Raw genomic sequence first — 22,413 nt, 5'->3', positions numbered from 1 at the left:
GATTAAACTGACAACATATCATACAGGTACGTACTTTCTGTTTGGCTGCTGCTCGCAAGTGTCTGTTGAACCAAATGTGTTGAATGCTGTCTAGCATAGCTTTTTCTCCTAGGTGCGCTGGACTATGTATTGTGTTAATGATGACTTGAACCATGGAGTCGGGAAGAAACCATATAGATTTTTCCTTCGTCATCCATCCTTGATCCGTTTGGATCCCTCCTAATTCAGTCCATTTCTTTATTTCTTCGGGTGTAGCATGTGTCTGTATGTCAATTACATCAAGGGCGGGATCCTTAACTGTCATGCAATGTGTTGGTGTCGGAACTATTGTCTTTATCGTGTCAGTTGTATGGGTCTGATTCTGAGCAGTCTGTTTAGCTGTTCTGTCAGCTAGGTCATTACCCTGAGAAATGATATCGGTAACTTTTGTATGGGCTTTGCATTTCATAATCGATATTGCAATAGGTAGATGAATCACGTCTAATAGAGCTTGAATTAGGGGTCCGTGTTGGATGTGGGCACCGTGAGAAGTTAAATAACCTCTCTCTCGCCACAGTACGCCGAAGTCATGGACGACTCCGAATGCATAACGTGAATCTGTGTATATGTTGACTTTCTTATTTTTAGCTTGAATACAGGCTTGTGTCAGAGCGATGAGCTCTGCTGCTTGAGCTGACAAAGTGTTAATACAATTTGTTTCAATGACTTCAGTGTCTGTTGTGACTGCGTAAGCGGCCACTAACTCTCCTGTACTTGTTCTCATACATGAACCATCTACATACAATGTCAGGTCTGGATCTGATAAAGGGATGTCTGTCAAGTCTTGTCTGGGTTTCGTCGTGATAGTAATGACTTCAATACAATCATGTTCTAATGGATCTGTTCCATTTACGGGCAAAAGTGTGGCAGGATTTAACGTATTACAACGTCTGATTTCTATATGTGGCTGAAACAATGTTAATTCATAACCGGTGAGTCTTGCTATAGTCAAGTGTTGTGTTTGTGTGCGGTTCAAGAGAACCTCTACTGCGTGTGGTACTTGTACTGTCAATTGATGTCCTAACACTATGGCATCGCTTTGTCTGATTGCTAAAGCTGTTGCTGCCACTGATTTCAGGCACGCAGGAAGAGCCTGAGCTACTGGATCTAATGTACTAGAGAAATAAGCACATGGTTTGTGTGATCCTGCTTGTTCCTGAGTGAGTACTGACAAGGCAGTACCTTCGCGTTCTGTAACAAAGAGTGTAAAAGGCTTACTGTAACATGGTGTTGCTAAAACAGGTGCTTGGCTTAAAGCTTTCTTTAAGCTTTCAAAGGCATGTGTATGTTCTTGAGTCCAAGGGAGGACAGTCGATGTGGCTGCCTCCTGAGTTGTCAACTGGATGAGTGGTTTTGCTAGAAATGCATATTGAGGGATCCACTGCCTACAGTATGAAGTGAGACCTATAAAAGCCCGCACCTCCTTTTGTGTCTTTGGTGGTGACATGTTAGCAATTAACTGGATGCGGTCGGGTGTAAGCTGTCTTCCCTCCTTGGACAGCGAGTGCCCAAGGTAAACAACTTGCTGGACACAGAATTGCAGCTTAGAAGGGGACACCTTGTGCCCCTTGTCGGCCAGAAATCTTAAAACCGTCAGTGATGCTTTTTCACATTCGGGTTCGCTTCGGGCGGTGATCAGCAGATCATCGACATATTGAAGCAAGGCAGTGTTAATTGGCATGTGGATACTGTCAAGTTCTCGTTTCAGTGCTTGGCTATAGATGCTGGGGCTTTCTGTAAATCCTTGAGGTGCGCGTGTGAATTTAAAACTTCGTCCATTCAAACTGAATCCGAACAAATATTGACTTTCCGGATCTATTGGGACGCTAAAGAAGGCATTCTTGAGATCAATTACAGTGAAGAACGTTGCTTCTGAGTCAATAGCCATTAGTAAAGAAGAGATATCTGGGACCACAGGGTATTGTGGTACAATACATTTATTTAATTCGCGCAGATCAATAACTAATCGATATACTGGTGATGCTTTTGGATCCGTTCTTTTAAGAATCGGAATTATAGGGGAATTACATACATTGGAGTCGGTTTCTACAACCACTCCTTGTGCAATGAGCTCGTCAATGAGTTGCAGTAAAGCCACAACAGCATCTGGTGGTAACTTGTATTGTCGCATTCGTGGTAGTACCACTCCTGTTTTTAGTGTGACTCGATATGGTGTAATGTTCATGCAACCAACATCAGTCGGGCCTTGTGCCCATAAATGTGTAGGTAAATTCTGCAGCCGGTGATCCATGTCTCTGGACACGTAGTGACCTTTGAAATCACGTAAAAATAATCGTACTCCTTCCGGAGAACAACATATTATAGCTCCTAGAGCTTTCAATGTTTTTATACCTAACAAGTTTTCTGGACATGATTTATTAAGCAATAAATCTGTGGTTCGTGTCAATGGACCAACCGTAAGTGGAAGGGGTTGCGTTACTTCATTAATGATAGGCTTTCCTGAGAATCCAAGGGAAATATTCTGTGAGCCTGAGAGGGGTGCCCCTGGAACTTCACTGCGTCGTATAGTTGTTCTGCTTGCCCCTGTATCAAGTAAAAACTTTCTGTCTTCCCCTAATAGTTCACTATGAACTAAAGGTCCCTCTTGATCTACAGGAACCTCGATAAGGGGTAAGCCAACTTCCCTCTCTAGGCTATTTCATGTGTATCGCTGATAATCGGGATAGTCATTTTGTGCATACTGGTACATCTGTTGTGTCGTTGCTTGTGTTGCAGCAATAGGCTGCGCTTGTGGTGGTGCTACGATCTGTTGTGGAGCTGCCTGTTGCGGAGCTGGCTGTTGCGGAGCTGGCCTAGATTGTGCATGCTGAGGGATTTGTTGTTGATTCTGATCCTGTCTAGGTGGACGTGGTCTTTCCTGGGTTCTACCCGTGGCGATTTTATGTTTCAGAACTGGACAATCGTGTATATAATGACCTTGTTGTTTACAATAGTTGCATGTCCCTTTCGCCGGACCTGTGGAATCACCCTTTTTATGACCATCAGCTGGAACTGACTGAGCAACAAGCATTTTCATTTTCGTATCTTTCATACGTCTTTGTTCATGTTCTTGTTCTTCTCTAATTCTATTGTGGTGATATTGTAACATCTGTAACATCTGTGACGGGGTATTACCTTGCCAGGTACTCTCAAATTTCAATACTCTATTCTTAACTTGTGGTAGGGAATTTTCAACTAATTTTGTCACAAACAGATGTGGATATGACTCGCTACTTGCTTTTATGCCACTATTAATACCAAAACATTTTTCAAATCGGGAATAGAAATCACTAGTGTCTTCATCTTGCTTTTGTTTACAGGCTGAGATTGCACCCCAGTCCTCCTTTTTCGTAGTTAATAAACGTGGCAGTACCTGTACTAGTAATCCTGGTAGTGCTGTAGTCTTTTCCCCAAGCCCTGATCCTGCAGCTCGGGCCTTTTCTTCGTTTTCTAATGCTGTCCAATCTATCTTTTGGTCTCCCACCTCCCATTCCTTTTCTTTGAGTTTCTCGTAAACACCGGCAGGCATTAACACTTTCAATATTTTCATAATGTCGGGGTAGGTATACTCTCCCATGAGTAACATGTCCTTTATCTCACGGTGGAAACCTGCTGGATCCTTGTCATGGCTGGGTACTACTTTCTTCATTTCTAATAATTCAATTTTAGTTATAGGCGTGTACACAAACACGCGTGTAAAGTTATTATCTTCACCTCTGATTGGGTGTACTTCGCGTAAGGGATTCTGTCTATCTATGTGATACATTTTTCTTCCCATAGTGGGAATTGAAACGTGTTCTGGGCATACGAAAACTATATACTGGTTTCGAAATTCTAGAATTTCTTTAATTAAATCAGTACCTGACCCTCTCCATTTATTCGTGAGTAATTCGGTCAATATGTCAGGTAAGGGTCCAGGATCGGAGTGTTGGCTTTTATATAATATAAGGAGGTGTTGAATCATTTATATACTAGCTAAACGCTGTTCGTCTGGGGCAAGATTCAGAAACGTGTGTGCTAGTGCATCTTCACTGTATTTGTCGGGACTGTCAGCCCATTGTACGGCTGACCTGGCCAATTCTTGTTCATCCATGGAATCGAGCATATGGTACCCCCTTCGGTCTCGGAGTAGTTTATCAGCAGCTTGGAATAGGTGTTCAGGAGACCTTGTATTTAACATAGGGGCTGGGAAATGTCTGTTACATTCTGGACGTATCGGACGTATCGGATCATTAAAACATCTCGTTTTATAAAAAGATCTTCCTTTACCTACATAAGCCATCGTTTCTAATTGTCCTGTAGGCATTTCGTCCTCCTCTCCCTCTGGTTCATGTAGATCTGACTCTAATCTTTCTGTATGTATTCGTTCTACTTCTTTGCGGATCTTACGGCACATAACTACTATACATGTCTGTTTATCATGTTTCCCTTCTGATATATTCTGACCCCATTTGGTAAGTACTTGCATTTCCTCCTGATCTACCCCAGGCCTATCTTTGTTTCTGATCACACAGTTTATGAAGAAGCGTAACAGTTGTCTCTGTACATCCACTTTCTGATATTCCATAGCTTCGTCAATACTTTCAGGGCCTCGCCCTGATTGGACAAAGTGATATATATTGTCTAAATGTGCCACCATTCCTGGTAGCGTCGCTAAATATCTTGAAGCTCGTCGTATACGTAGTGATGACAGCAGCATACCGTCCCGTCTACCGGGCACAGGATCATATCTACAATCCACTAGATGCTCTTTAAACAAGTCTGAAGTTGCTAGTTGGGGTGTACGTTCGTATGCTAAATCTCTAAGGGATAATTTATTTCCTCGAGGTGGCGTGGCAAAAATGTCTGTCACACCTCCTGTCGCACCGTCTGAGGTGCTAGGCACGAAAGGATTTGTTGGATGTAAGATAGAAACTGTAGATGTAGGAAAAGCGGTAGAAACAGATGGACCTGTGGGAATGTGCGTAGGAGTTTGTTGTTGTGGGGATACAGACGGATGATCTTGGCGTTGAGCACCAACGATGGGCGGTGGGTTTGGCGGAGCATTAGCATATTCAGGAGCTACATCATCTAAATAGGAAGAAAGGAAAACGTCTTTTGCTGTTTTGGGATGTGCTTTTATCGGGAGTAATGGAGGTGTCAGGTTTTTCGGTATTTCCGGGGTGGCCTGAGGTAACCCTTCGGCCAGAAGAGGATACATACCATTCATAAGAGTGTTTCGTTGTCTGTCTACTTGTTCTGCTTTTACTCGGGTACCTTCCTCAATTAATACATTTTCTCGGGTTTTATTCGAATTCTCCCTACCTTTCTCTTCTTGTCTGAGCGCTTTTTCTGTACGTCTATATGATTCTTTACGCCATAATTCAATGGCATCTTTCTGTGACTGTCTGGCTTTCTTTTTCCATAATTCTTCTTCTACTCTCATGATGCAATCTGCATCCCAGGTCCCCGCTGCGGGCCACCTCTGACTTTCTGGCAACTCTTTGGTGTAGTCCACCCATAAATCAAGAAATAACACGGCATCTAGGCCATGCTTATGATACATAAAGTATCCTGGAGTGTCCCTAGGTGGAATGGGAACAGCTTCTTCGAGTACCCCTTTTCTGGTTTTGATCTGTCTTAGTTTTGAAAAGAGCGGCATTTTTAGACCTTATTATTTGAACACACTTAATACAATAAATACAATAATGAACAATCATTCACACCACAATATGTAGAACGTATTAAAACATTTAACATTTAATGAACGATGATAATTAATAGAAAACTAGTTACTGACATAATACTGACACTAAATAATACTGAATTATATGCAAGACATACTAGATATACTGCTAAACAGTACAGATACACTGCTAAAACAGTGCAGACCGGATTTGTGTACCCAAACCCGTCTTGACCGGCACAACCTATGTGCACGTTTAAATGCCTCCCCGGCAATGGTACTCACCGGGTAGCGCGGAACGGAAGGCCTCGGAACTGAACTGAAACTGGACCGGACTGGACTCGACTCGACTGGACTCGGAACTTCGGAACCTGGTGGGCCTCTGTATACCTCGGATCTTGCTCTCTCAGCTAGGCTCTGGTCGGGATACTTCGCACTTCTCACCGCCTCGTCTGGGTGTTGATCGCAGCCTCAGTCGCCCCCGCTTGGCCGGAGGGAGATACAGGAAATCCTGCAGGTACGCGTTTTTGTCCGTTCAGCTGTGGCAGGAGACCGGGCCTGCAACGCACCTCCGGCGCGTGAGATGAGAAAGTGTTCCTGTTCGGGCGCCAATTTATGTGGTAAATATTTCATTACCGGTACTATTTTTTATGCGGTAAAGTCTAGTAAGAATAACTCAGTAAATATAAGAGGCAGAATCCGTGGTATTAGAGGTTCTAAAAGGCTTTATTCCTCTATAAAGGAATTACAGTTCGAACTGTAGGCTTCAAATTCCATCACCACGAAGATTCAGGAAGGGAAGGCAATACATTATTGACAAGTAATGATATTTATATGAAAAGTATTACATTAAGACAGATGCAGGAGGCGTAACAGCTGATAATACAGATAATGATACACATACGTAATGAAAAAAGGCGTACATATAGGCGTAACTAGATACGTCATTAAACATGATGTCACAAATGGGTGGAGCCATGAGAGAATCCTGCAATGTCAGCAGAAATATTTGGCAGAGATGCGCGCGCAGCCGCATGACGTGTGATTGACGTGCAACTAGAGGGTGAAGGGGACTTGACATTTAGCTCTACATGTGGAGACAGAAGTCTGAGGGGTCATGTCAACCTAATCCCAAATCATATCTAATATCTTATGTTTAAAGAACTGTATTATCCAAAAGGAAAGGTCTCTATGATGGAATCTATTCTATACTGACTGTTAGTGCGTGTACAAGCGTCTAAGTGTCTACATGAGATGCGAGGGGGCAGGAATCTTCCATGGTAACAGGGGCTATGAATTACTTGCATGAGGACAGTGAGGCCTGGCCCTTTGCACTGTAGCTGGAAGAATGTTTACCTAAACTACTAGACAGGAATGCATCGGATGAGGAGCGGAGCAGATAATCTTGAAGGTGAAATACAGTTTTTGGCAGGCAACAGGCTGGATCAGGCACCGTTAGCCGCGCAGGGAGTATGACAAAGTTCATTGATACAGATGCGGGCTCGGACTGGAGCTGTCAGAGGCAGAAACCAGAAAAAGGCTTGATGGCAGAATTCAGGGCCTACTCGCCTGAATCTGTAAAATGTGGAAAGTGAACCACATAAAGTCGGTGGCCTTTCATACTTAGAAATGGAATATCTGACCCATTCATGGCGAATCTGAAAGAGGACATGTTGACGGTGGACGCACATGTATTTGCGTCTTCATAACTGGAACTGGAGGGAACATACATGTACTTATAGCATGCACATGGAGCCGTTGGGGTCTACGATAGGGGACATAACTGATCACAAAATTCATATTTCCTCAGGGGAGTGACTTACCTAACAAGGTCAAGGGTCGCTCATAGCTCATACATCCCTAAGAAAAGAATAATTCATGACTGTTGGTCTTTTTACATTGATGCACGCATGGTTGTTGTGTGTGCAGCGATGGATCTCTGTCTGTGGGCTTTGTGAAAATGGGTGTCTGTAAGTTTGTTGGTCTTTAACCATGCTGCACGTGTGTCCATATGTTGTGTGACTTTGTGTGCTCGCACTATGCAAAAACCAAATCTCTTGGCCTTGACAATGCTTGTTATTTTCCTTATGAACTCTTCAAAATCTTTGGCCAACATGGCCTGTAATAAACTCGGCCCTGTATGACTAGAGATGACAAAGCAAGTACTCTAAATTCTTGACTTATTAAGTTTCTTTTATACTTCTTAATTTCCCCACACTTGCACTATACTACTATTTATTGTGTTACTTTCTCCTTCAGATATATATGGTGTTCTATTTCTCTTAGGCCGCACTGCCTTCCCAAATGCTCAACTGAACAAAAAAACCAATGCAGACATTAATTTCTAAAGTTGCTATCGCAGATGAGTAACATGTTTTTATTTAGTAAAGTTTAAATACATTTGTGATTATTAATGTAGTTTAAAGCGTAATAATTTTGTAATTATCTATGTGAATGTTGTATACATATGCAAAGAAAACAAACATTTAAATATAACGGGGGCATGATGTGAAATGGTGATTGCCTAAAGTCAATAATCTGATTTTAAAGTTTGGAATTATCCCCTTCCCGCCATAGGTTATGAGGTGATTGGAGTGTTCATGAAGAACTGGGATCTGGTGGATGAGCACGGGGTGTGCACTGCTGACAAGGACTGTGACGACGCTTACCGAGTGTGTCAGAAGCTCGACATACCCTTTCATCAGGTTTCATATATTAAAGAATACTGGCATGATGTTTTTAGGTACTTAAATAGTTTTCATTGACGTGTTATAACTATGGAACAAACATATTTCAAAATATATGACCCATGCTTGTGAAATACTGACATGTAAGAATCCATGACATGATGGTAATCATTAGCATAATGAGGGCTAAGGCCCTCAATATGATGTCGGTCGGACCGCAACCAACAGCCTATCGGTTGCGGTTGGACCGACGGACATCTAGCTATGCAGTCCGACTGCAGCATTATGATACAGAGGTTGGAGGCAGGGAGCGGAGGGAACGACCGCTGCTTTTCCGACTGGCTCAAGGAGCCCGTCATGGCAGCGGTCGGAAAGTGATACCATACAATGGGGCGGTGCCTGCTCAGGCATCGCCGTTGAGGGATTACAATTTCCCTTTCAGGCAGCATTCCAATGGTGGTCCGACCGCTATTGAACGGCTGTCGGAAACTGGCTTTGGGGGCCCCTAGCAGGGCCCCTGTCCCTCCGCGACCTTTGCTAAGAGGCCTGCGGTGGCACCTGTGCTACCCCCAAACATTCATACCCCGCGTACCAGGTTGATGTTTGTAAACACCCGTTTTTTAGGTCGAGGACTACCGGTCTGCCGAAGGCAGAACCGGAAGTCGGGAGATTTAATGACTTGGAGAAGAGGGGCTTGAATCCGCCCCTCTTCTCCCCTGTTCTCCATTGGCTGGCCTCTTGAATGCTGGCCAGCCACTGGAGAAGAGGTCAGTCACTCCGATCAGGCCCCGTCTTTTTCGGATCGGGGGGCGTGTTTTTTGCAAGAAGTCTCAAGGAGGAGATAACAGCAAAACACGCCCCCGAATCCGAAAATGCCGCTGCCTTTCTCCGAGGCATTTCTGCTCTGCCTCGGAGAAAGGCAGTGGTGTGCTCGTCCGCTCCCCCTGCTGCTCTGGTCTCCTCACCTCTCCTCACCCTGTCCTGGCCGCTGCGCCACACCTCTTACACTTGTTCCGGCTTACAATTACTTTCATTTTTCAGCTTTCTGTTTTACGAACGTAGTCGAAGGCGACCACGGACAGAAAAGGGGGATAGGAAAAGGTGACTGACTGCTCTGCCTTGTGTGCGCTGAGCTGCTGCCCTGTGTGAGCTGACCTGCCCCTTCCCCCAGGACTGACCTCACCGTGGACAGACCTACCGTCGATTCGCGGCAGTCGAAGCCGGGACTGGCGGTGTCCTTGGGTGTGGCCTAAAGTCAGGCCCTTCATCGGGTATGTGACTTCCTCGCCCCTCCATAGAAGTGAGCGGGGTGTGCTGGCAAGGTAGATCGGCGGGTTAATGCTCCTGCAGCTGGCGGCCCGAGTAGGAAGACACCGTATTTTCTGTCATTAGTAAACAAGTGTTCTTGAGCGTGGAGGACAATAGCACGGCCAGGACGCGCGCTGTAAAAGGAATAGAGCTGCATGGCGGGACACGCACGATAAAAGACCCCATCGATGTAGCAGACAGATGCAAGCAACCTAGTGTCGCCTCTACCTTCAAACACACAGAATTGCCTGCTTCACAGTCGGTTTCAGTTCTCAAATTGGCACGCGGAGCTGGTCGCGTCATCTGCACGTGGGTAAGTTTCCCTTGAATTTCAGAGATTCTGCAGTTAGCCTGAAACAATTCCCAAAGAGCCTTTTTTTGCAAAGGTATATAATATAGCGCAAACTTGACCCGCAGTTATTGGAGCGCGTTACATGAACACCAGTTAAATTACCGAAGGTCGCAATCACTTTTCAAGCACGGAGATCACGTGATTTGCCTAGAATCACAGGGTGTTGAGCCGTTCGAACCTGGTTGCCCACTCACTTCCAGTTTACCTTAACACAAAAAATGTTTTTCCATCCCTGAATGTACGCAGTCTGAATTTGAGCCTTTTTTTGCAAAGGTATATAATATAGCGCAAACTTGACCCGCAGTTATTGGAGCGCGTTACATGAACACCAGTTAAATTACCGAAGGTCGCAATCACTTTTCAAGCACGGAGATCACGTGATTTGCCTAGAATCACAGGGTGTTGAGCCGTTCGAACCTGGTTGCCCACTCACTTCCAGTTTACCTTAACACAAAAAATGTTTTTCCATCCCTGAATGTACGCAGTCTGAATTTGTCTCTCACCCCCCCTTAGTGCAAACCCCCCTACTGCATGCCATGTTATGCTTTTGTGACATAAAAACCCATACAGTACGTACCTGCGCCAAGAAACCCCGGGGTGTTAGCGCGCTCTCTAAATCATTTGTAACATAACATGCATACATGCTACTATAATACTTAATTACATAAAACGCACGCACTTGCACTGCTGTAAGTGGCTTGGGCAGGATGACCGGCTGCGCCTGCCCTTTGAATACCTCACCTGTAACATACAGGATAGACTAACTACATCTCGGCAGTGCTTTCATTGATAAAAGAAAAGGGCAGGCACTCACTCACCCAATTGAGTGGGCGTGTTGATAGGGCAGAGTTTGTAGTGGGGTTAGGGCTTGGGTGGGGCTTAGAGCAGGGCGAGGCTGGGAACATTGAATGGGATCAGATTTTCAAGGTGAATGGGACCTGTTCAGGAAACTATGGCGACCCTACTCACGAGGAACCAGGGTACATAGTCTATATAGAACATATAAGGGTTCTTGTGGATAATATGGAGAAAGCTTGATAATGTATGTGCACAGTGGCAATTACTGTTGGCAAAAGGATGCTGAAATGAAGACATTTATACAGCAAGCAATTACAAGACCAAATAGTGTTTGTACAAATATTGGGGATTCTGCAGGCAGGTGGTACAACAACCATGGGCACATGTGAGGGAACAGGACGCCAGGCGGCGCGGTTCAAGGTTTCTCAAGAGAACAACAGCACCGCAAGCAGACCCACGGGAACAAGCCAGGGCTGTGCTTCCGGGTGGAATGTTAGCCCCTGCACTCCCCACTGGTACAATTAGTTCTTGAGTAGATGTTCTATAATGTGTTACCTAATTCGCCTAAGAGGGAAATGCGTGCATACTAAATCCCAGCTCAGTTAATTAACACACTGCCTGATCTTGGGCACACGTGAAAAGTGATGAAACGTTCTGGTCTGGGGCCAGAGAGCCATCCGCTAAATGACTGGTCCCTTCACACGATGTGTGATCTAAGACAAGTCACTCACAGCCAGGGTCTCAGTTACTGGGGGGTGGATGGCTTGTCCAGACCCCCTCCATCCTTGTCAACATCTACGTAACTCTACCATTATTGTACCGAAATGTTTATTGGGAGCCATCGAAGCCGGCTCTGGGAGACTAGGACAGCGGTTCGTAGTAACTTTGTTTACTCACCACACCGTTGACCAGGAATTCAAATAGTTTGCTTTTGGTGGCCTTGCGGGCCCCTCCGATGGCCTCCTATGCGGCCATACTTTCCTCCCTAGTCTTCTTGGCTCGGAGGCTCTCCGTTCTCCATGTACTCCCCCTTCTCTCCCTACTTTCAGCCCGGCAGGGTCTCTCACACTTGTGTGCGAGGAAGCGGGGCGGCGGGGGTCCCTCAGGGTGATTCAGACAGCCCACTCCGCTGGACTCATCGCCACATTCCTCTTCCTCCACTGATTACAAGGACGGCTGCCAAGCGAGGGAGCTCAGGGGAGGGGTAGTGTTAAAAGTGGCTATGCTGAGCAGTGCAGCTTAGGACACCGTGAGGGGGTATATACAGACGGAGGGGAAATAGTACATATTTACATAGCATGGTCTTCTCACCATTACTGGGGTTCTCTTGCTTTCAGCCCGGCCTTCAGGGTGTTGTTGCACTCGGGGGCGGTGATTTGGGGCCTGGGGGCCAGGGAGACTGCAGGCCTGTGATGTGAAAAGCGATACAGTCATGGTGCGGCCTTAGAGTGGACAGAGGGAGCTTCGTGAATGGGCTGCGAGGGACAGGAGGGCAGGGCAGAGAGATGGCTGTCGGATGCCAAGAGCAGCTGAGACGGCAGCAGTTGGAGGAATGGTGAACCGAGAGGCCAAGGCAGCGAGCCACTCACCCCTCTCGGCGTGCCTTCGGCCGTCATCTTGAGAGCTTCAAGTACTGATGGGACTGAGCATGGAAGGAATCGGGACATACTCGACTTGCCTAAGGCCACTAACGAAACATTGGAGGCTAACTGGTTGGTACCAAAGGGCACTTTATTTCTATCTCAATGTATAGTTTTGTAAAGGGCTAGGCCGGTTAGAAAATTGCTTCGCAGCAAGCGCAGACTCGAGAACCAAGTGGTGGCATAGCCTACTAACAGCAAATTAACTGGATGTGGCTTAAAGGCTAGAGTGGCTGACTTTTGACTTTGAAGCTGGGGAACAAGTTTTGAGTCTGGTGGGAGTTTCACACATCCTGTGATTCTGGGCAAATCACTTAATCTCCTTGTGCCTAGAAATGAATGTGTCCGTCTGTAATGCTGCTGGTGCTCCTGTACAGTGCTCGGATACCTTAGAGTCGAGTTTGCGCTATATAAAACTGCAAAAAGAAAGAAAAAAAATGCTGTTGGCAGCCAAATCTAATGTTGAATAAAATGGCAGGGAGGTGGGGCATGCTACAGGGGGCTAGGATAGGTAACTTTAAGCACTCTGGCTTGGGCTCCTGTGATGTACATCTGACACAGGGGAGTAGTTTAGTCAATATTAATACCAGGGTGCAAGTCTGAAATTTCTGTACCCAAGTAAAAAAAAAAAAGCATTTACAATGCAATGGTCTCGGCATTGGTAAAGTTAGAGATATTGGCATTGCTCATGACATTATTTTTGTTTATGTTTTTGGTTTTTAAAACATTTAACGAAACGGCATTGTCATGAGCAATGCCAATAGCTCTAACTTTAACAATGCCGAGACCGTTGCATTGTAAATGCTTGTCTAATGTGGGTAGTCGAGCTGCCATTTTCCGGCCACTGCACAAGACGCAATGGAGAAATGGATGTTTACGACCGCCTTATGGGAGGTCGCATCCTAATTCGTCGGATGGAATTACCGAGTACTAGTAGGCTGGTTTCCATTCCGACACGATGCCGGTCGGACGCTCGTCTGACCGGCATAATTAGGGCCTTAATGATGATGAAAATATATTCATTTACTAAAATAAAATCAGTAACCTTTGCACAAATTGATGTTATTTGCTGAAAATGGCATGTTGGTGTTTGAAAGCTATTGAGCTTATTTACAAAAAATTTAACATTGATTATTTGAGGAATAAAAGAATGTATTTTGAGAAAATGACAGCTGGTCATAAGCGTGACATGTATTTATTTACTTAAAATGAAAGATGGTATTTGCGGGACATGAAAATGACAAGCTGATGTTAGAGTCCGGGATGAACTGAAATTAGTGTATATTCTTACTATGACAAGCTGATATTCTTGATGGCTTTTGCAAAATGTTTCAAAATGAAATTTGAGTTACAACTCGTTGATTTTAGACGCTTATTGATGATGTTATGAACTCATATCCTTAACCCTTAGATCATTTTCTTGCTGCTGTCTTTCCTTTGCAGAAGTAGAGGCACTTTATGATTTGCCATGATATATTTGCATGATATTATCACTGCAGATGCTGTTTCAAATCTGAGCCAGTGAGGTCAATATAACTTAGCTCTGTTTTGCCAGAGCCTATAATATCTGTCTAAACAGAGGAAAAGCACCTCTGCCTAAGTCCTGAGAATGTGGGGTCTGTGAAACTTTTCACATGCTTATCCAGATTATTTAAAGTGCCTGTAAAACCTTTGATTTATTAGATGATTACCTTGTGAAACTGTGGTGTAGATTGCACCACCCGTTAGCATGCTTTTCAACATTTTCTTCTGTCGTGTCAGCTGGGGAAAGGGGCGCTTTGTGCATTATAAAGCAACCAGTTTTCGATCTCGTGGACAGAAATTACATTCTATTAAATATGTACTCCTTGACATGCAAGGCTGACCAAAATTAACTGTCCTGAAATTGGTGCACTCTATTTTAGCATAAAATCCATTGTGTATTCCAGCACTCATGGGTTCTACACAATGTTCTTTCATTAGTCTCTTCAGAGCAGTGACCAGATACCATAACAATTTAGATAAATAGAAATATGGATTTAACTTATCTTGTTCTCCCCTTTATTGCAGCTATTTACTTAATGAATATGAAAGAGGAAGAACCCCTAATCCAGACATAGTGTGTAACAAACATATTAAGTTCAATTACTTCTTTCGCCATGCGCTGGAGTCTTTAGGTAAGCATACTGTTTTGATAAATGGTACATTTGTTGAAGGTATGGGCCTTTATACTAACCCCTTGCCAATTGAAGGGGTAGCTGAAAGAAATGCAGTGCACAAAGTTTGCTGCTCTTGGCCAATTAAGACCTGTATTTTACCAAAGCCCTAGTCCCCTAAGAGCTCTTGGTTCCACCTGAACTTCTTCTGGGCCTTGAATTTCTCCCAACATTGAGTGCCCTTTAACCCATGATTCTCCATTAATCTGCCTCTGGACCTCCTCTTTGACCATGAGCCTGACCTTTAAGCATCGCTGTGGCCCCAGAGCCCCATCTTATGATAAAAGGATCTTGTCTATGTTGTAATGTCTACCTCAATATCAGAATGTGTCGAGGGTCTAAAAGGCTTTGCCCTGACATGAAAAATCTGTGTTTGGGCTGAGGGAATATCATGGACACACGATCAGTATCCAAGAATAATTGTAATGCTTCCTCCTTTATATTAATATATATCAATAAAATGTATAATTATTATATTGATGTATGTGACGGACTGGTATGAAGCACGCTTTCAGTTTTTCTTGAAATGTTAGTTTTACTCCCAAGGGCAGGTACCATGTGTTGATTTAAGTCTTAATCGAATAATGCTAAGACACCTGGAATTAAGGATGGCGCAAATCTCTTATTTACCTTAAATGACTCCCCATCCATACTTGGAACTTGTCACTCTTTTTTTTAGCACAACATAGGGGTATTGGCAGGGTAGTGCTTGCAATGCTTATAAGTACATTATTTTCACACGACTGCCCTGTGAGCTTTCGCGTGCTGCACAGCTAACAAGACACAATAGACATAAACCTGCACAATACCTTTCAGAATTATATTTCCACCTAGAAGGTGTCATGCCAACAGATTGTATTTATTACATCACAACTTCACCATCAATGTCTGAGTCCAGTAAGGACATTGCTGAATTTTTTGTATAGTCTGCGTCAGTTTAGTGCCAGGTGGATACAGGGGCAAATGTACAAATTGCATTTAGGGCTTCCTGTAGATTTTTATCATTCCTAGAATTCAGCATGTGAATTTCCTGTGCCAGGATCCAGTTTGACATATTCTTGAGCCAGTTTCCCACATGTTGATTGTGGGCCTGAAGCTAGTCTGTTAGAATTAACCTTTTGGCCAACAAGAGCCCCAGAATAGCAAACTGTTGTTTGATCTTGCCCTTTGTCAGTATTGACATTTGGCCAAGCAACCACTTGCGGAGTTCTAGTCAAGCTAACAAATCTACTTCAGTTTACAATTGTTTTACCTCATTGTAGAGTGACTTCCCCTTTACCACCGGGCAGGATCATTTCATGTGGAAAAAAAATCTGCACCCTCATTTACACCTCGGGCACTCCGATATATTATGTGTGTATATCCTATGGAATACTGTTGACATTAATTATGTTTTTTTGTGCGATATTAAACTGCAGCAACTGAAATCTAGTGTTGCTGTAAACCTTGGTAATATATACACATTCTCTGTCTCACTCTGCCTCTCCTATTGGTGTTGTAAAGTCGGTTTTCCATTTTTCATTCACCCTCACACGGTGAAATGGACTGTCCACAATTAGAGGACTTGCCTACCACCCTCTGATAACAAACGTTTTTAGACTCCTCTGTCTAAAAACACCTACATTAGTTGTCCCGACAAGTAGAAAAAAATATAAAAATCAAGGTCATATAAACTTTTGAAATTAATACATATCCATTGATCAATGTCACTGTACATACATGAATTAATTTTTCATATACAATTGATCAGTGCTAATGGATTATGCGGATATACTTAGTCTATAAGTCTCAGTGGAATAAATATTTGAAACGACCTTCTTCAGTACTTTTGAAATATTTTTCGATCTTATTTTGTACATTTAAATACCAGATTTACAAATAAAAACCTTGCCATCACACATATATAACACAATTCTTCTTTTCAAATACAACAAATCCTATTGGAACTAAATTACCACTTAAAAATAAATGCAACGTTATCAAAACCGCAGGACCCCAGACTATAACCCTTTTTCCTATATTCCCGTTTTTGTTCAGTGTTTAAACTATATCTATTACTAATATATTGTCGTTCATTTTGTATATATGCCATTCATCAGCCAAATATTGGCGCACATAAACAACACCTTCCATTTCAAGGTTTCTTAAACTTTATGTGCAATATAACCTGCCCCATCTTCACTCAGGAGATTAGGAATTGACCAGGTATCCATATACATTCCATGACATACCCTCATGCTTCATTTCACTACACCCTCACTATGCCCTTGTGCCATTCATTGTCATTATTCCGACACTTATCGAATAATCTTTTACTAAAGCATTCTTCTGCAGTTGCTCACCAAGTTGCCTACCCTATCAGAATTTGGGAAATAAAAAATCCCACTAATTGGTAAGAGAAACACATAATCTCCCAATATTAAGTTGACCCAATCACATCATCACATGTTAATTGGCCACTCACCTCCTATTTAAACAAGCATTAAAAATGCAATAGGTCTCGCCTTTCATTAAGTTAAAGCCATTTGCTTTGCTATACAATACCATTAGCAAAGCAAATGGCTTTAACTAAATGAAAGGCGAGACCTATTGCATTTTTAATGCTTGTTCTATTCGTGTAACTCTCCCATGTCCTCTCCCCTACAATCCTTGCCAAACATCCCTCCTACCTGCACCTGCGAATATCCTTAGTGAGGGCCGAGCAGCCTTAATCTGCTCTGTAAAGCCTCGTCCACCCGGTAGCACCCCTTGTCGTCCATCTACTCTACAAAGCTAGTTGTTTCTTTACATCAGAGCTCTTGCCTCCTCCTACTCCACTTTTAGTTGCACCCACCTTCTTATCCACCGCCCGCGTGACTCCGTTTTGGATCAAATGGATTTCGTCCTTGTCTTTCATGCACCTGTCTAGTGTTCCTCCTATCGTAGCTGTGCTGGCAGCTTCTTGCACCCTCTTCCTTGCCCTGACTCCTTTAGATGACGTGGGTCTGTGCTGCACATGCCCACATCTTCCAAATTTGTCCTCATTTAATTCTGGCTTCATCACTGGGGCGCAGAGCTGTGGTGTGTCAGCAGTGGTGTGTCAGCAGTGGTGTGTCAGCAGCGGCATGTCAGCAGCGGCATGTCAGCAGCGGCATGTCAGCAGCGGCATGTCAGCAGCGGCGTGTCAGCAGCGGCGTGTCAGCCGCGATGTGTCAGCCGCGGCGTGTCAGCAGCGGCGTGTCAGCAGCGGCGTGTCAGCAGCGGCGTGTCAGCAGCGGCGTGTAAGCAGCGGCGTGTCAGCAGCAGATCTCTCTTGTTCCCCTCTCCACCTCTCTCCCTTCAAGCCTCATTGCCTGCTGCAGTTAACCCCTTGGAGCTTGGGAAAGGGCCACATACACAAGTTGCGGCCCTGGTCTTTCAAAGCCGGCCTTCCAATCAACCGGCCCACCGGGGGAATGCCTGGTGGATGAAAGGCCGGTCCGGCCCAGGACAAATGTAAATAACGTGAAGTTCAGTGAGTGGAAACAACCTAGTTCTCACCAGAAGTGCTTCAGAGCCTGAAGTTTCTCACTAGCCCTTCCCCCACAGTGTGAAATTTGCTTAAACAGCATAACAAAGGAATAGTTTCTGCTTGGCTAGGACCATTCTGTTGCTTTTTCGGCACAGGTGTACTGACTGATTCATGAACCAGTCACAAGGGAGGGTTCACATGCACGAGTCTCCAAAGGTGCTGAAACCTAAACTGTTCCTTTACAAACACTCAGTTACAACATCAGTGCTGGTATCTCATGACTAAGATCAGCGCTGCCCTTTGCTTTGATAGCACCCTGGGCAAAATCAGTTTGGCGTCCTCACTGCTGATCGTGTGTGCAATGAGGCAAGAAGGGGCCCTTTGTGTCCAAGGTCAGTCCGTGGCTGGTTATCTCGGCAGTGACTGGCCTCTGAACACAAACATCTCTGCCTCTCCCCACCTCACCTGATTCACCCACAGCGCAGATGCTTCAAGCTGGTGCCAAGGTGTTGGTGAGGGGTGGGTGGGAGGTTACTTGATGTGGAGCAAGGGTTGAGAAGGAGAGGAGTTGGCCTAACGGTTAGGGCGGTCGACCTCGAATCTGGGGGAACTGAGGGAGAGTTAAACCGTGTCTCCTGCATGACCCTCATGCAGGCAGCTCCATGCCCTTGCCTGAAGGTTGGTGCCCTGGGTGTGGGCCCAGCTCGCCCATTACTGACTAAGATGCTTTCTGGACCTTCTCCAACCCTGGATGTCAGAGATGTGTATCTTCTCATTCTGGCCTACTCTGGTCTACTTTTCATAAATAGTGGTAAACTGAAATATCAAATCAAAAAGGGACTTAATTAATTACAATTGTCTAGCTTCACCCCTCCCTCCACCAATGGCAAACCCTTGTTGGAGTTGCTACATTTGTGGTTTTTCACAAAGTAAAGACATGTTTACACATAATCTTTTTTTAAAGATCTAATAAAGTTACGGGTCCTCTGTCAAAAGTATCTATCTTGCAATATTTAGCTATGTATGCTTTTAAGTTCACCACTTAAAATGGCAACTTAATCTTTTTACTCCTTTCATATCACTCTTCTTCGAGAGTGTGGCATCACTGTGCTGACACAGGCTGTCCAGCAAAGGGGTCCTGCTCCCACATTTCCTATTCCCAGCTACCATATTGTTGTAGCCCAGGATGTTTTGCTCTGGAACTTTTATAGGACAGGTTGAGGTCACATACACTGTCGTCTAACTATTACCAAATACTTCCATCAACGAAGAGGTAGCTGTGTTGGATTTGCAAATACTAGTTTCAGTATTGCTTGAATTTTGGGCCACTCCACAGTGGATGGCGAGTCTTGTTTATTGTTGACAAACATTTTAGGGCGTTATAGATAGAAGTAATACAGCCTCGCTATCGTATAATATTTGTGCATAATTTTATATACCAAGATCGTATCACAATTTGACAGTTCATTTCCTGTCGGTATCACTATCTTCACACTTGCCAAGTGGTGCCATGTCCTGTTTTACAGCTGGGTGGGTCCTTTAGTTTTTGCAGCTTTATGAAACATGCCCATAGATTCTCTGCCTCAGACAAGCAAATCAGCGAATTACCTACGATGTACATGCAGTCAGCGTTAGCTAGGAGCATCGGCAGTAATACCTTTTGGCAAGGTACATGCAGACTTCCTTGCTCTTCACAAGTAAACATGTCTCTGCAGCTACACACGTGCCCATGGGTTGACCTTTCAGACAATGATGAAACACAAATTAATGAAAGAAGAGATTGCTTTATGAAAATATCCACCCTTAATGTTTTCTTTTATATGTCATATTCCCCAGCATGTTTTCTAGGATAAATTAAAAAAGTGTGACATGGTGTACAGCATTTGTGATGGTTATATTTCTCTCAGCGTACCTAAGCAGCCTCCTGACTGCTTGAACGCTGATTGAAATAAAAAAATATAATAAATAGTGTCATGCACATAAAATTGGAAATAACATTTATATGTAGTGTTCACCTATCGTAAGTCACACGTGTATATTTTACTGCCAATTGAATACCTGAGCCTTTATATCCTACACAGTGAAAACATTTTAACATTGGAAGCAAGGTTCACTGGACAGCATATTTAAAACCTACTTTTCCCTGACACAGATTAAATAAAATGCGTGTGGTTGTGTTTTTTTAAAAGTTTTTTTTTTTAGTACATGGTTTAGCTAGGGAATACTTCTATACCTTTCTTAACAGTAGTCTTGTTGTGTTCTAAGTCTAAACGTAAAAAGTATCGACTCAAAAATACCAGCATGCAAAGTGCCGTTGGCTAAAGGGCAGGGCAGTTTAAAGGTGTCACGTGTTACATGTTGGCAGTTTTGCTTTCCTACCCGAGCCTCTGGCGAGTACATTTGCCCTCATAAATGCCATTAGTGATGACGTGGCATTGTGTGATGTCATAAATTGATCCAGTGCCATTGAGACACACTACCGCGGGACCCTGGCTACCGGTTTCCTAGTTTTTACAACCACAGCGTTCTCCCAACAAAGCATTTTCTTTCAAACAAACGTACCCTTCCCGGAAGTGTATTCCCACAGCTGAAGTGATGCATTCTTGCCGTGCTTGCAGCCCTGGCAGCTAACATATGTTGTGGCTCCCCTCTCCTGACCTGAACAAATAAGGCCTCGGTGATCCGACTACATCTCCATTCACAATGTAATCTCTGCCTCAGCCGCGCTTCCGCTTTTTGCAGCATCATCAACAACCTAGCCGGCTCGTGGCGGGCTTGATTCGTACATTGGACCCTCGGCGCGCGGCGGCGGCGGGGTGGGGGTGGAACTAACAGTATTAGTTCGAGATTGTGAAAGCTTTTATTGCATTCGGGGCGGGGAGGAAAGAAGCAAAAGCGTGCACAATATAAAAGCGATAAAAGGAAAGGCACCGCTTGTGCCCTCTGAATCCAGGGCTTAACATTTCATTCGTATATCCTTAGAAATGGAAAAAAGTCAAATGCTTTAAAAAACAAGCGCCCGCCATTGCCGAAGTCCATATTTTGTTTTGTGCTCCCCGTCTGTTAAGCTGTCGGGACACCGGCTTCGGCAATGGCGACCACTTGTTTGTATCTGCAGCGCTCTATGCACGCTTTCACCCTAAGTGCTGTGTGGGGGCGGCCACCATTGTTAAAGTGAAAGCGCGCATGGCACACTGCAAATACAAACAGCATCGATCGCTTGTCTTTATGGGGCCATGTGTTAGAAACACATGGTTCCATAAAGATAAGAAAGTGCTTCACGACAGCCGTGAAGCAGGCGAACGAGTCCGGGTGGGACGGACGAAAAGCAAAAGGGCTGCAACCAAAAACCCTCATTTCCAATGGCATGCCACCGTTTAGCATACACAATGACGCCAGCCAATGGAAATGAGGGGCGGGGCTTAAAGCCCTTTTCTGAAAGACCTTGTTAGCAATAAATCTCGCTGAGCGAACTGCGCATGTGCGCAGCAACGCTAGGCGAGACCTATAAAGCATATGCGGCACGGTATAGGCGTCATCTTGGGTCGGCGGTCAGAATCAAAATAAGCTTTATTCGATTTCAATCATATAAAATCACAAAAGCATCATACATGAATAAAACCTCTTAAGTATACCTTTGATTTAAGAACACATAAGTACGATAATTCTATATTTCATCTATTTACAAATACACATATACTATACATGTGCGATAAAAAGAATAAGACATATTTAAAAGCTATATAATAAGACAAAACAATTCAGCAAAATGCAACCAGGCATACTTTCTATGGGGGTTAAATATCAACAGTTTTCCTCACTCTCAATATGCTTTTTAAAAAACCGGTCATAACTCCAATACAGAAGACACTATCCAGAGATTGTAGATACAGAAAAGCGGGTCGGCATTGTCTCCACTCCCCCCCGCCTCCCCTTAATAAGGTCCGGATCCATCTTGCTCTCTCTTTAACTTAAAATTTACAAAATAGGATCACATGTATAGTTGTTTGTGGGGACAAGTCATCACAAGGACAGGAGCATAATTCTTTGGACCAGTTATTAATCTCTGGATAGCTGATTAACCGGTGAAAAATCCCAAATCTAAAACGGGTTAAAACATATCTGTCATATCCCCCCAAACAACATAAAAGATACGGTTGGATATCATATGTTATCAGAGTCAATTGATGCTGGACTACTGAGGGTTTATTCATTTCATGTGTGAGTCTAATAGTCTCT

The 22,413-nt window shown here is 44.0% G+C and overlaps 2 protein-coding genes across 4 annotated transcripts in view; one reads left to right on the top strand and one right to left on the bottom strand.

Annotated features, from left to right (window-relative positions):
• LOC146856067 (uncharacterized) overlaps window positions 1-12,011 on the bottom strand; it is a 171,379-nt gene extending 159,368 nt beyond the window's left edge. The window contains exon 1 of one of the 3 annotated variants that reach the window (XM_085654079.1): window positions 11,747-12,011. The gene's annotated coding sequence lies outside the window, so the exon portion shown is untranslated. The remainder of the gene's footprint in view (window positions 1-11,746) is intronic. The other 2 variants (XM_085654080.1, XM_085654083.1) reach the window with 2 other exon arrangements.
• Window positions 1-22,413, top strand: part of TRMU (tRNA mitochondrial 2-thiouridylase) — a 198,417-nt gene that overhangs the window by 49,665 nt on the left and 126,339 nt on the right. The window contains exons 2-3 of the mRNA XM_085654078.1: window positions 8,282-8,447; window positions 14,539-14,645. Coding sequence (XP_085510204.1) covers window positions 8,282-8,447; window positions 14,539-14,645 — 273 coding nt within the window. The remainder of the gene's footprint in view (window positions 1-8,281; window positions 8,448-14,538; window positions 14,646-22,413) is intronic.

This window comes from Triturus cristatus, chromosome 4_1, assembly GCF_964204655.1.
Source record: "Triturus cristatus chromosome 4_1, aTriCri1.1, whole genome shotgun sequence".
NCBI lineage: Eukaryota > Metazoa > Chordata > Amphibia > Caudata > Salamandridae > Triturus > Triturus cristatus.
The sequence above is the reverse complement of the archived record's forward strand: the minus strand, read 5'-3'. Positions and strand labels throughout refer to the sequence as shown.